At 44.6% G+C, this 14,950-nt stretch overlaps 1 protein-coding gene across 8 annotated transcripts in view; it reads left to right on the forward strand.

The window, feature by feature from the left end:
- The window catches only part of mef2cb (myocyte enhancer factor 2cb), a 59,891-nt gene that overhangs the window by 41,011 nt on the left and 3,930 nt on the right, over nucleotides 1-14,950 (forward strand). The window contains exons 4-10 of one of the 8 annotated variants that reach the window (XM_063489223.1): nucleotides 4,272-4,415; nucleotides 7,134-7,320; nucleotides 8,142-8,189; nucleotides 12,500-12,672; nucleotides 13,248-13,271; nucleotides 14,186-14,315; nucleotides 14,642-14,777. In XM_063489223.1, the coding sequence (XP_063345293.1) occupies nucleotides 4,272-4,415; nucleotides 7,134-7,320; nucleotides 8,142-8,189; nucleotides 12,500-12,672; nucleotides 13,248-13,271; nucleotides 14,186-14,315; nucleotides 14,642-14,777 (842 nt within the window). Of the gene's footprint in view, nucleotides 1-4,271; nucleotides 4,416-7,130; nucleotides 7,321-8,141; nucleotides 8,190-12,499; nucleotides 12,673-13,247; nucleotides 13,272-14,185; nucleotides 14,316-14,641; nucleotides 14,778-14,950 lie in introns of all 8 variants that reach the window. The other 7 variants (XM_063489225.1, XM_063489222.1, XM_063489224.1 and 4 more) reach the window with 7 other exon arrangements.

The following is a 14,950-nucleotide window of genomic DNA, read 5'->3' on the forward strand; positions in this document are numbered from 1 at the left end:
TGAGGAACATTCGCCGACCTGACCGTCGCCAATAGCTATAAACACAATATTGAATGTGTCGTAGCCTTCAGCCACTGCCAGCATAACTACAGAGGGAAAATGGTCAACAATGGAGCTCTTTCCAAACACAAATCCTCAACTGCCCAGAGTCTATCAGAAATAAAGATGTACCCGTCAAGTCAACAGTGTTTGACTGAGCTTCTGTCGAGATGTGGTGGTTTTGCAGAAAATTAGGGGACTAGCGCAGAGGTGGTGAGACAGAGACAGACTGAGCAACAGACTGAGACAGAAATATGGGGGCAGAAAGACGGATTGAGGGATAGAGAGGGTGAGCAGGGTGGCAGAATGCCGAGCAGACGGATCCTGGTATGGCAGGAGCTCTGGGCAGGCGTCAGCTGTCCCTAGCAGACTCCCTGGGGCCACCCGGGATTCACACCCAAATACTCTCCACTGTTTTTCTCAAGAGCTAAATGAAGTTATCGCTCACACCCCCAACCTATGAAGTGAATATAGAGCAAGCGTTTTCCTGCAATTAAAACATTAGGGAACGGCAAGAGTGTTAGAATGTGAATCAGTTTCTTTGTAGCTCAAGCCGGCCTCGGTCTCAGCTCAGGTTACCTCCGTTAGGTTTTTACAGCGCCGTCCTGACGTTCCTCTTACACCAGCCCCAGTCTAGGCCAGCTTAGCTGAGGGTGTAAAAACTGAAGGGTACCAATGAGACGGGCGTCTCAAGTATGTAGGACACCTTGTCTATGCTGTGCCTGCCTCACACAGGCCCTGTGAGTCAAGTCATGAGGGAGCATCATGAAGAAGGAGTTTAATTAGGAGCAAGCCTCCAAAGGGGCCAGAGAGAGAAACACAGAGCCAAGCAAGAAGACACAGCTTTTTTGCTGTCTTTGCTCCTCGCCATACTTTTTTTTCCCACCTTCCTCTTTCTCACATTTACAGCACGAACTCTCTATAGCATTCTGCGTGACTCTTTACATCGTCGTAGCGTTTTGCTGTCTTCTAACCTCCTTCCTCTCACACTTTCTCTTCATAATCTGGTGTCCCCGTTTGGCCATTTTTTTTCTTGTGATTCACAACACGGCAGCAGAGGGTAATATTTAATGTGAAAAAAATGTCAGTCATTGCAAACCGGGGTAATAAAAACGCTATAAACTTAAATAATGCTCGTTTATGCCAGCAGTCAAAAGATTAGCTTCTTTTTTAAGAATGCAGAAAGAAAATGAAGTTACTTAGAATATTGAATAATTTTAATTTAGGCATGAGAATGTGGGGGAATTCTTTGTGCATAAAATTATTGCCACGAGTGAACTGCACCAAAGTGTTTTTGTTTAATCCTCATCCTATTACCGTATTCCCTAAAGACTCTATTTTCATGCCAAGTCTTCATTCCTGTACTCCTGTTTCTCTCAATATTACAACAGCAACCCTTTTTTTCACTGATCATTATTCTCCCCATTATTTTGAAATATAAGTCTTGGATGTGCCTTATATAATGGTGATGTTACTGTATAACAGACTGAAAGTTTGGAGCAGCACTCAGTGGCATATTCAAGGAGCAGATAAAGCAATGGGCTATTAGAGGAGGGTAAAACACATAGGATGGCTTAAAAGTAGGGCAGCGGGATGGTGAGGTGGAAGGCTCAAGAGGGAGAAGTCCTTCTAAGGCTACATGAGCTCTTCAGCAGTTCTGATTGGTTGCTGGGTTGTATGCTAGGCCTTTGGCAACAGGTGTGATGCCTTTAAACAGGTGGGCATAACTGAGATGAATGGCATAACATCTTTGTACTGCACCCTAAATAAACCGAGGCCTGCTGGAAAGCTAAGCCTGGGTCAGTCATGCAATACTCACACCCTGGCTAAATGCACCTCCATAAACACACAGAGCAACTATTGCCCAACTACTGCTACACCGCCAGCTCAATTACCCCATATGGGTGTCACCTTTAACTCGGCCCCCGTTCTCCTCTCCCAGCAATGCTCCACAGCTATTCTTCCAAGAATGGAAGTAACTCTCTCATGGACTCATGTGCTGGTGGCAGTAGGTGGAAATCTATGCAAGTAGGAAGAAAAGTTGTTTTGTTTTTTCTTCTTTTTTTTTTGTTTGTTGGTTTTTTTTCCTTGCATGCATTCTCATGTGAGCAGAAAAAGGCCAGTGGTTCAGCTCTTGTCAGTTCGATATGATACATCGCCAAGGCCAGATTGAAACTACGCAAAAGAAATAGCAAAGTTTTACATCTCACGCCTTTGCCAAAAAAGACAGCATGCTAAACCTCTGTGCCCCTTTTGTTCTCTTGACTCATCCTCCTCAGATAGAGCAAGAGTGCCTGATTCACTGTAGGTCTATTGGAAGTCAGATCTCCTGCATCGCCTAGCGTGATTTGTTTGGTGTGATTTCCTGAAGACTGTCAAAGATGTGAGAGATGCTTTCAAATTCAGAATTCCAGATTTCCACTCCAGGGGCCAAGTGAGGATTCAGAGAGAGAAAAAGGAGAGCCAGCAAATGTTGACACACTTACAGTAGCTGCCTCGCCACGAGACGCCTCAGGAATCAAACAGTTATCACACAACACACAAAAGAAGCCCTCTAAGTTCACTAAAACCACACTCAAAACAGGCCTTTGTTGTGCTGACATGAGAGATGACTGGATTTTTATTTGTTTTCTAAGCAGGCAGATCGCTCCTTGTCACTTCTGCTGCTGGTTGTGATGGAGTAGCTAGCACTCGTATCTCTTCTGTGAGTGAGTACTGACAGAGACAAACAAATGAGAGGAAGAAGTTCACCGAGATTAACTTATCTTAGCATCTATCTTCCTCCTTTCTCCTGCTCAGTCGCTCTTTCTTTTTTCTTGACTCTAACACCCACTCTCACACACCCACACATGCACACACACACACAAACACAGACTCATTCCCCTCTTTCCCCACCCACACACACACACACTATACAACATATACAGAGAAGCGCACACTCTCACACACTTGATCAGCATCAAATACAAGGTGTGCTAAAGTAAATTTAATTACGTCTGTCTGATATGGAGCTTCAGATGAAAGTAGGAGAGCGCAGTGTGAAGCGATGACTGCACAGACAGGAGCAGGCCCGTGATATTCCTCCTGTAGACTAATCTCCCTTTATTAAAGCCAGGAGGAGAGAGGCAAGGGGGAGTGAGGGGGGGCGTGTGGTGGAGAGAAGGAGGAGGAGGAGGAGGTGGTGTCTTTGATGAGATCTCTCTAACTGTCAGCTACTGTACTTTTCTTCTCTGCCGCTCGGTCTTTGTCTCTCTCACTTTTGCGAGGCAAATGAACACAGCACCTATCGTTACATGCCCACTTGCTCAAGCAAACATACCCTCGTGCTATCACACACAGTAATGCACTCTGAAACTTATCCCTGTTGTTAAGGTTGTCAACAATATCTAAAAAAGGACAGAGACAGCTACAGATACAGCCCCCCCGCGCCAACCACCACCACCACCTCTCGTTTTCTTATTTATTCCAATGCTCTCTTTGTCTGTCTCTCTCCTCCAGTGAGAGGGAGTGGTGATCGAGTGGAGAGTGTGTGTGCGCTTTTTTCCCCTTCTTCTTCTTTCAGCGTGCTATTTTCTGTCCACTCTAATGGGGGCAGGTGGCCATCAGGTGGCCAGAACAGAAACTGCCACATTTAATAGCACATACACCACACTCGTAAACTTGTGCACCTCAGCTGTATTTTAATTCTATTTCACGGCCCGCTGATAATTATGGTTGTAAAATATGTTTTACTTTTATGACTGTTCTTTTTTCTGTGCAATTATGAGGTTTTAAGGTCCCCCCTCGATTTGTCATTCTGTTATGTCTTGTTATTGAATGTGATTGAATCATTTGTGCCTTTTTTTTCTGTGTTTAGCGGCATGTTTACTTGTTCATAAAAATAGGCCGTGTGTCCTCACCCCATACCATCTTGTTAGAGTTCATACCGTGAGCAGTTTTTTTTGTTAAAAGCTTTTTTAAAAAATTAAGATAATTTGTAGCAAAGATCTCATTACCCTACGCAGTAAGCCAGATTTGTTCTTTGTTTTTTAATTTGATATAAAACCACATCAGTTTAAGAACTTTTCCAAAGTGTTTCTTTTTTTTTCAAGATGTCCTTTAATCGGACTTGCATTCGAAAATGAACCTCCTCACACTTCATTACCATTATGTCCCTCTGAAGCTGTTCACCTGGGTTTCTCTTCCCTACCCCAAAGCCCTTCAACTATGTTGTGCAACTGCTCTGTTTGCAGACATTGAGAAAGAAGGGCCTAAACGGCTGTGACAGCCCAGATCCCGACGCAGATGACTCGGTTGGCCACAGCCCCGAGTCTGAGGACAAGTACAGGAAAATAAACGAGGACATTGATCTGATGATCAGCAGACAGAGACTGTGTGTAAGTACTTCTTGTTAAACCCAGAGCCTTCTTCTCACCTTTTCTTTCCTCTCTCCCCCCCCACATGCTTTCTGTTGCTTCATCCCTGTCATCGTCATCTGTTCCTACCGTCCATCTCTCCGTCCCTTCATGTGTGTGTCTCCCCTCCATCCTTCTCTGTGGTTGTGGGACCTGGCAGGCATTGAGCAAGAAGGAGAACAAAGGTGGCGAGAGCCCGGAGCTCGAGTCCGCTCTCATCCTCACCCCACGCACTGAGGAGAAATACAAACAGATTAACGAAGAGTTTGATCACATGATTAAAACTCATAAGATACCTGTAAGTACTGGGTTATACTCAGCAGGCTGGCAAAATGCTGACTGGCAAGTAACTGTTGCGCTAACCCAGCTAACCACCATTGTTTGGAAGCAGACTAATTACACAAAGTGAGAGTGAGAGTAAGATCGGGGTAAAATTGCACTCTGCAAAATTACAGATCTTTGAATTTTCCTGTTTACAGTAGAGGAATGGTCCTTTAATTTGACATGTCTGCAACCATAACTAGTAGGCACGTTTGCTGATTTAACAGCATAGTTTCTTTTATGACAAATTTTAACCTCACCCGGTTCCCACCTTGAACCCGCTCTACCCATAATGCCTTGCCTGGCTCTCAGGAGAGGTGTGGTGTGCATGCGCTTTTCCTTTTCCTGCACCAAAACCCAGTGGTCTGTGACCTGCAACAACAGGGACAGACAGTGTTGGCAGTGAAACAGCTGCAGGCATTCGAACACTCTTAATAAGCACATCTTCCTAACTCAAAAAACTTGCTTATCTCTCCTCAGGCAAACGCCTTTGTAACTTTGTATATGCTTAGATGTGTTATCTGCTGGATTTATATTATGTAGTGTCAACTTTACAGAAGACTTTAACCTATAGCTAGTTGCCAGAAACCACAAAATTGAGGCCTTCTTTCTATGTAAACTGAGCTTGCCACTCATTCAGAGAGCACATTATAGAATGGTTAGCGCTTCGGCCATACGGAGCAAAGAGATAATTCCACGGTAGATCTCTCAGAGAAGAAGAGTAGTGTCTGAGCCGCGTGGAGTAGGGAGGAGATGTGGTTAGAAGCAAGGCAGTGGTTGGTGAGCTGGGGTGGTGTGTCGGGGTGAGGTGGGGTGTGTTTGGGATCAGAGAATGGGTGGGGTTGAGTGGTGGTGGGGGAGATGGAGGGGGTGGGGTTCTGCAAACAACAAGTGGCAGTTCAGTGTGTGGTCAGAGTGGCTGCCAAGCACTGAGCCTCTGGATTGCAGGGGACTGTTGAGGGGACTGCGGGGAGAGGCAAAGGAGGAAGATGAGTGAAAACAGGAAGGATGGCACCAGTTAAAGGACAGCTCAGAAACGGGGCCCTTACACCCAGCAGTGGAGTGTATGTGTGTGTGTGTGTGTGTGTACACATGCAGAAATGTGCATGTACGACGACAGCTCACACATTTTTAAATAATAGTTCACCGGGACCAATTAGGTCAAAAAAGTCCAGCAAAAAGTCAGAGATGGAAGAAATAATAGGGTGGGTGGGAATAAATAAAACAGAACCAGAGACAGACCCTCAAAAAAAAGAAATAGCATATATAGGTTTTGGCTAGCCACTCCCGTGCAAAGTCGTAGTCAAAGCAAAACGTGGAGAGGCCCATAATGAAATATGGTTAGAGTAATCATCTTTGTACATTGAAATAATATTTGGCCTGCTAACAGAACATTAGCAGAGGGGAGAAAATTAAAGAAGCTGAGGCACATCGCCCACTTCCACATGAGCCAGGCTGATGATCTCCCTGATGCACTCCCTCCATGGCTCTGAGACACATGGCAGTAATTTAGGGCGCTATTTTCTACTTCCTAAAACTAACAATGCAGGATCAACCACTTCCAGGGCACTCCCAAGGTTAAACCCTTATGCCAAGTGACACAATAAAAATGACAAACTAGATGCCGTAGGCTTCTCATGTTCCTGGTGAGACTATTGACTGATCTGAGTGCTTCACTTAAAACACTTTACATAAGCTCCATATGATCTGAAAATAAGTGATCCCCCGTTGTGTTCTCTTGTGCCGTTTTACTTTTGCAAGATATTCTGCAGGCTTGTTAGTGAGGTGAAGATAGACTGAATTATCTTAAGCACTGGGACAGTGGAAAACGATTGGCTTTGTTCCCTGTGAACCACAGCCTTCCATTTTTTTATGTATGACTGTAATGACTTCAGCATAATATTTCCTTTGGTCAGCCTTTTGACTTTACAATGGCAAATGTTACAAGATGTCAGGGCCAGCACTTGACTCCTGTGTAAAGACATTAGTAGCCTCCAAAGTAACTCGATCACAGTGAAATGAAAAAGTACCGCCAGTCCATTTATATAATCACTGAGGCAATTTGAGTAACTCTGAAAGGAGTTTTCCTTTTGTCTTCCATGCAATGCTGCTTTTGCCCAACTCTGCTATCTTGTATTTTTATTCTTTGCTGTAAGGAGTTCTGTACAGTTCATCTGTCCATTTGTCCTATTGAACTTCACTCTTTAAGTTTCTTTGTGTTCCTGGACTACTTCTGACCTGTCATGCTTTTTTCCTCTCTCTTTCTTTCTGTTTGTCTCATACTTCGAAAACCTTGTTTTATAACAATTCAAGCATCAGAATCATTGCAATCTGTAGTCTAATCACACCCATGTTTATGTCTCTCTATCTTCTCAGCAGGCCGTGCCCCCATCGAACTACGACATGCCCGTGTCCATTCCTGTTAGCAACCAGAACAATCTCATTTACAGCCATCCCGGTGGATCCTTAGGCAACCACAATCTGTTGCCACTGGCACACCACGGCCTACAGAGAAACAGCATGTCTCCTGGAGTTACACACAGACCCCCCAGTGCAGGTAATACAGGTAGGGTCTCACACGCACTCATGCACCCATGTACATGCTGTTATCCCATCTGTCTATCTTCTCAACTGTGTGTACCTGTCTGTCATGTTAATAGAGGCGCGCATAGAAATGTGCAATTTATTTTATGACAGCTACCCACAATTTTCCACCTAAAGGCAGTTAATGAATCCTAAGTCTTCCCCTCCCACATATATTCACATATTGCCTGCTCAGTATTCTGTTCAAAGTGAGCTGATGATTTAATGCAATATAAAATCCCAAACCACAGGCCTGCTGATTTAGTGTTCTGTTGTACACACAGGACGTCTGGCCTTATATATAGGCACGAGTTGCTGGTGACATAAGCAAATTGGGCCTGTTGGTTTGTTATTGTTGTCCAAAGTCCTTTTTTTGTCCCTTTGGTCTGAAGGCTGCTGCCCACACCCTCACCCTGTCATTACAACTGGATGCTAGAAATGCCAGCGCAAACTAAATATGAGTTTTGGCGCTTGCAGCATCCATGCCAAACCGCACACGCTCTGGACCCTCCCACTCATCCACCTCTTATGCCTTAAAAATAATAATGTGTCATTTTTCTTGGACGGCAGCTTAATGCATCCGCTCGTAGTGTCCAGTTGCTAAGCGTGTTCGAGTTGAAGTGAGAAGCTGTGCCGCTTCTGGTGTCAGTGCACATATGACGGCCTGACACGCGCGCACACACACACACGCAGCACATTGTGATTAAACCGAGCGAGAGACAGAAGGTGCAGTGGAGCCAGTGTGGGTGTCTATCCTCTAATGGGTTTCTCTCGTTTTGCTGCGCTCTCTATTTCATCTTACAGGTGGCCTCATGGGTGCCGACCTTACCACTGGCGCAGGCACCAGTGCTGGTAAGAAAGCCCTCCTCTTCTCACACACAGATGTCTGCTAACATGCACACACACATACACCCACTCACACACATACATGGCACCCACTCACCCACTTGGGGCCATAAAATGCATGACTAACACTAACCCAAACCCAAGTGGAGATTTTGTCCATGATGTGTTGAAGTTAGTGGTCGTGGAGTTCATCTGGGAATGTTTGCTCAGTGCCTGGGCTGTGACACATCCTGCCTGTGTTCATCTATAAAATGGTAGAGCAAGTGGGGGGAAGAGAAGTAAAATGGCATTATATCCTGAGGCAGCAGATATAACAGAGATATTGCTAGGTTCTTTAATGTACACATACAAATTTGTCTTGTTGTTTCTGTCACCTCTCGGATTTCTGTCTAGAACCAAATTAATTCAGTGTTTAGAGAGTCTCACGGTGGGATAATGATCCTGCCGGTAGCTCAGCAACACACATTTGGGAAACACGTGTAAAGCATCTTATGTGTTAACTTCTGTTTGTACATGGGTTTGTCCCTGAGGACATGTGAGGCCCGCGTTTATAACAAAGAGACTCCCTTTTAAAGGGTTGAATTTTTACGACTTCAGCGTACGGTGCAGAGTGTAAAAAAGAGAGAATTGGGGGCGTCAGTGGGTCACAGCTGGGCAGCCTTGTCTGGCCCCTGAGGCTCTATCACAAGGGGTCAGTGCCTGGTTTCTCTGTCTGGACAGTCATCGCACACACAAACACATACGCGCGCACAACAGGCCCATTTGTTGTGGCGTGTGTTCCATTGACTGCGTTTCGCAGTGCATCCTTCAAAAGTAGCCTTTGTGTCACTGCGCTGAAGGAACAGAGGCACTCTGTGAGCGCTGCGCGTCGCTCAGCAGCGGCGAAAAACACAACGTGGAGAGAGAGTCATGTGGGAGCTGAAAGATTCCATTCAGTGCTCTCTTAAATCTCATCTGAGGTGGAGCGCGGGGGGGGCACAGTGATGAATATCCACCAATGGTGGAAGCATGTGTGCAAAGGAGAAACAGAGGGGGGAACACAGATGGAAGTGTTCTGCGAACTCGGTCAGCCATTTTAATGATGTTCCTCTAAAATCATCAGTATGAAGTGGCACAGCCACTGTGGCACCTCGAGGACTGTTTTAACACTCCTCTTCTCCCCAGTGTAAGTTTTGATAAGATGATTGTACAAGTGGCCGTCTGCCCCGTGTATGTGTCATCAGTCATGTGCCCTAAGTAACATAAGAGGAGCCTTAAGACACACAGAAACACACAACTTCTTTTGTGCTTCTATGAAAGAAATAAAATAAATACCTCGTCTGTTTCTCTCATTGCACAAAGATATGCTGCGTTGAGTCATATCTGTACATAATCCAGTGGATTATGCCTGTATATTCAACTGAAACAGATCTGCAAATCAGCCACATGAAACCCAGATGTGGGGGTATATTCAAATCACAAAAGTTCCCCTGGTGATTCTAGTCCAGTGTAAATAGGACATGTTACTGAAGGGCTGAGTCATCATAGCTTTCCTATGGAAAGTTTTTATGCCTACATCTAAGTATATGTTTTGATCTGTCAATTTGCATGATGAGAGACAGAACGTGAGTTGAAAGAAAAAAAGAGCACTCAGGAAAGAAGTCCGGATGGAGGCCTCGGCTTGTGAAAACCTTTCCACCTGAATGCGCGCAATTAAGCAAGTGTCATCTGTCCACACGCTTCTCACCAAAGCACAGCGAGGAATTAACAAGAATCTCCTCTCACCTCTCACCTCTCACTCTGCTCGTGCCTCGATTCCTCCTTTAAATGAGTTGCATAGAAGGTACATCTTGAGGACATCTCTGATCGCATTCATTCAAGTTTTTTAAAAAAAAAAGGGAACACACACACACGCTCACATATAGTAACTGACAAAAGGTCAAGCTGATGAGTGTCTGCTTCAGTTTTGACAGCATCCTACACCAACTGAACAAGTGTGACACCTTTGTTCAGTTGGAGAATTCAGGGTTGAATGCACGTTTGGCCAAACCGCAACGGAAGAGTGTGTGTATGGGGAATAGAATGGAGTGCGCCTGTTAGACCACAACAGGACATCAGAAATTTGTTCAGTAACAGTAAAATCTACATGAGTTTAACCACACCTCTCCTTTGTGTGTGCGCTTTGTGTGTGTGTAAGATGGAAAAACACAGAGAGAACACTCTGATGGGGGGGTGGATGGGGGGGGAGTCTTGTCTAACACATGTATCTTGAAGTGCCCTAGCTAACCATGGAGCCAGATTGTAATCATTCAGCTCTGACCTTAGCTATCCCCCCCCCAACCACACACACACACACACACGCACACACACACACACACACACAACTCAGCAATAGCAAAAAAAAAAACCCTATTTATCTGAATCTGAGATCAGATATTGTTCTCCCTATATCGAGTTTAACGCAACAGCCAAAAAGACTCCCTGCTGGGCCGTGTTTAATTTTGGTACTTCCTCTAAACAGTTGACGCCAGCCTGCGCCGCACTTCGACTGCGCAAAATAGTAATAGAGGAGGAGAGTGGAAATGAACTCTGGTTATCATCTGTCTCTTTTGAATGCGTGCGCCCTAAAATCAGGTTGATCACGCTGCAGAATAGACCGATTTGAGTCACAGTTCTCGCTTCATTAGCTTAATTGGCTTGTGATTCTACTTTTGAAGTGCTAAAGGACTGGCCTGTGCCACTCATGATTAAAGTCATCCAGCATATAATTGACTGGACTGCAGCCATCTCCACAGGGTAGCAATACACAGATGTCTGAGTGACTGTCACCAAGATGAAGTCCGTGTCATCTTGACCAAAGTGTGTATTAATGTCTCTCCATTGCTCACTGTCTTTTTGATTCATCTGTACAGAAACAGTGATGTACTTCCTGCTGGGTTATTTACTAAAGTATGTGTATGTGTGCTGGGAGGGTGTGTGTTATGTGTGTGTGAGATCTCATTCATCTGTCTCCACATGCACCCACTCGATCTCACAAAGGGCCAGCCATGAGAATGAGAGAGCGGGAAAACTGAAGAGGCAGCTGCCTCTTTGCTAATGTGAGACTGACATTGGAACTAAGAGGGTCCAATACAAAACACACATGTGCATCCATATACGCGTGGCTCGTGCAGAAGCAACGTTTCTCACAGAGCCTCAAGTCATATATAGCGTGAAACATTGCATAGAGCAAAACGTATAGTGACACACAAAGTCTGCGCTAATATCAGGCATCACGCGTCGGCACACACATCAGCGGCAATAGTAACACAACACTGTTTTTCTCGTTTTCTGTCAGGCGGCCTCATTTTCTCTCACTGCTAGCGGTCGTTTACTCTTCAGATTGTTCAAATTGAGCTTTTGAGACTTTTCATTTCAAAACAACAAAAACCTCGCTCTCAAATTAAACAAAGATCAGCAGGGGAAATTGCCCAGGAAGACATCTGTGACTCATTTTCCCCTGGAGTATATGATTAGGAAATTCATTTATGTCTAACGTATAATTCCTGCCCGTCTTTCAAGTGGGAACGTCCACACAGTGCCCTGTGTTCTACCCCTAGGAAGAGGGAAGGAATGGAAGGGGGAAAAAAGCAGTCTGTGGGATTGGGTTAGAAACAAAGACCATGTTGCTTGCAATAAGTCTCCACTTTCAATTTTTTAATGATGTTGCTAGGACTACCCTTCTTCTTCTTTTTTTTTATTTTTTGAGGGAGAAACTGGTGCTGTATGCTTGACCTTCCATGCTTAGAGGAATCCAGGTCTAGTGACAAGAGAAAGGCACGACTTTTGTCTAGAAGAGCCTCAAAACTGTGTTTAACTACGATTTACCCAATCCCTCTGTGGTCTCGCTACCCAAAATTAGATGTTTCGGCAAGATTCGCTGGCTGAAACGGGAACAATATAGCCTTCAGTGACGGTAGCAGAGTTTTAGGGTGAGGTGCTGTCGTGTGGGCACTAAAAACTGGTAATGAAGACGAAAACTGCACATCTGCTCCGCCAGCAGTGTGCACCGCTTCCATGAAGCACCATTTACAAGTCTTCTCTTCAGGACGGTGCGCTAATAAATTTCCTACCACAGGAAGTGAAGATGAGGCAGAAACACTGAAAGGGAGTACAAGGTGAAAATGGATTCCTGTAGTTCATAATTAGGTCACACCGTCACGGACAGCAGGAGTTTTGAGATTCATTAAACTTTTGACACAGGTTTAATAACATGTAAGTGCGCCTTCCTAGAAATACCAAAGGAGAACACTGGTGTATTAAATGTTTCTCTGCCTTTTTCCTGTGCTCTCTCTTAGGAAATGGATATGGGAACCACCGCAATTCGCCTGGTCTGCTGGTTTCTCCAGGTGGCATGAACAAGAACATGCAGACTAAGTCTCCCCCACCCATGAACCTGGGCATGAACAACCGCAAACCTGACCTACGTGTGCTCATCCCCCCTGGTGCCAAGAACAACATGCCGTCCATTGTGAGTAGCGGTTGCATCCCTCTCTCAACCTGCTTCCTTTCCTCATCCACTTTCCCTCCCGCATATCCTGCTACCTTTCTAGGGGTGGGGGGGTATCCTGTCAGGTTTGGCTGTTATTGTTTATTTCCTTTCATGTCCTCTCTGCTGCTTTCATCCTATCATATCAGACTTGGGTTGATGAGGTTATGCTTGTGATAAGTGTGACTTAAGGTACACGTTTCTCTGATTAGTCTTGGCAGCTTGTTAAACCAAAGCCTTTCTTTAAAATGTACTTTTGGCCCAAGGCTGATATTCTGGCAGTTATAGTGTATCACTTCTGCTGTGTCTGTTTGCGTATGTTGATGCTTCTTCCAAAGGTCCCCCTTATTTCTTTTTCTTCCCTCCTATAAATGAGTGTGTTACGTTAGTAGAGTTACAATAGCTGTTAGCATCCTCTTTTCACATTAGCTCTGCTTCCGTTGGCTCAATTCCAATGCAGCTCCATCCCTAGATCCACGCCTAGCCACCACCACTTCTGTGTGCTCACCTACACTCACTAATTTGAATGTATTACCCTCCCCTTTCAATGCCATCAGTCTGAGGATGTCGATCTGCTATTGGTAAGTCAGACTGCAACTCAAAATCAGAGATTAAAAACAAAAGAAAACAACAACAACCCTGAAACAGTCGAAACATTCTGAAGCTGTCGAGTTTTCCAGTAAAAAAAAAAAAAACCCTCTAAGAAGCATAATGGGCCTTTTAGATCCTAGAGCGATGCAGTCCCCTGATACTAACCTCTTAATTTGAATCCAGTTTTGCTTTGACTAAAGGGCTTATTACTGCAAGATTTTTTTTTCTAAGAAAACCCATCGTGACTGCAGAGAAACTTTCACCTTTATTGCTGCTGACTCCGCTGAAGGCCTCAGTGTCGCCTCGTGCGATGTTTTTTGAGGGCACATGGTGCCATCCAGTGGTGTGCCAGAGTAAAAGCAACCTGGCCTTTTTATTTGTGTGTGTGTGTGTGTGTATCCATTCCTCCCTTTCTTCCTCATATTTTTTCACCTGCATGGAGAATTGTGTGTTGCACATGTGCAACTCACAGGACCGCTCAGAGTGTAGAAATGAAAGGCAACAAAAGAGTACACTTTCATGTTGCATCAAACCTCCATGATTTTCTGACAAACCCTCCCCTCTGCCTCACTAAAGTGCCTTTCCTTTGCCTTTGCTACCCCGCGTTGCCGTGGAAACCGGCGGTGTTACTATAGCGACAGTAGGCCCTCGGAAAAAGGGTGGTAAATGATAGGGTTGGCAGGGTTCAGCCTTGCCGCATGTCAAGTGATTAATTTCTCCAGAAGTTGGCATCACATTCATTCTTTCAGCATCTGTTGAGTGAAAGAAAGAAATGAAAGAAAGAAAAAAAAACTTTCTTGGTTTATTACTTTTTTTGTTTGTTTTGTCTGGAAGTAGATTTTATGTTCTCAAGCCTCTCCCATCTTTCCCTTTTTTCTCTCTGTCTTCTCTTCCTCTGCCACAGAACCAGAGAATAAACAACTCTCAGTCTGCTCAGTCACTGGCCACCCCAGTGGTATCAGTAGCAACTCCTACTCTACCAGGACAAGGCATGGGCGGTTACCCATCTGCCATTTCTACTTCTTATGGTACCGGTACGTTGCCCAGTGTGTCTGTAAACATAGAGTTATTTTGTGCAGTTTGTATAATTTTGCATTACACGCAAAATGACCCATCAAATCCAAATTTATTTTAAAACTCTATATTGTGTATACCAAGCTTTTCTTTTCTTTTCTGTGTGCAAATGGGTGTTATACAGCAATCTAACAGCAGAGGGTGATATTGTCCCACCCAGTGACTTGAACGCATTCATGTCACAGCAGGATTTACCAGAGCTCCAACTTTGTCTTTTTTTTTTCACTTCATTGAACAAACTATAATATGAATCTTCCTCTTCTTTTTCATATGTGTTTGCACACAGAGTACTCCCTGAATAGCACAGACCTGTCCTCCCTGTCTGGCTTCAACAGTGGCAGCTCTCTACACCTTGGTTCAATGAGTGGGTGGCAACAGCAACACCTTCAGAACATGCAGCATTCAGCGCTGGGCCAGCTAGGGTGAGTGCACAGAGCTTACTCTGAGGTGTTGTTGGGAAGTGCATGAAGTAACACATGAATTACTCCCAGAGATTTTTTATTTTTTGAAATGCCACACTCATAAATCTACTTTACTGTTCTCAATCCTCACTTGCAAGATCGAACACAAGTGACACCTCACTTTTTTTTTCACG

This window comes from Pelmatolapia mariae, linkage group LG12 (assembly GCF_036321145.2).
Source record: "Pelmatolapia mariae isolate MD_Pm_ZW linkage group LG12, Pm_UMD_F_2, whole genome shotgun sequence".
Taxonomy (NCBI): Eukaryota; Metazoa; Chordata; class Actinopteri; order Cichliformes; family Cichlidae; genus Pelmatolapia; species Pelmatolapia mariae.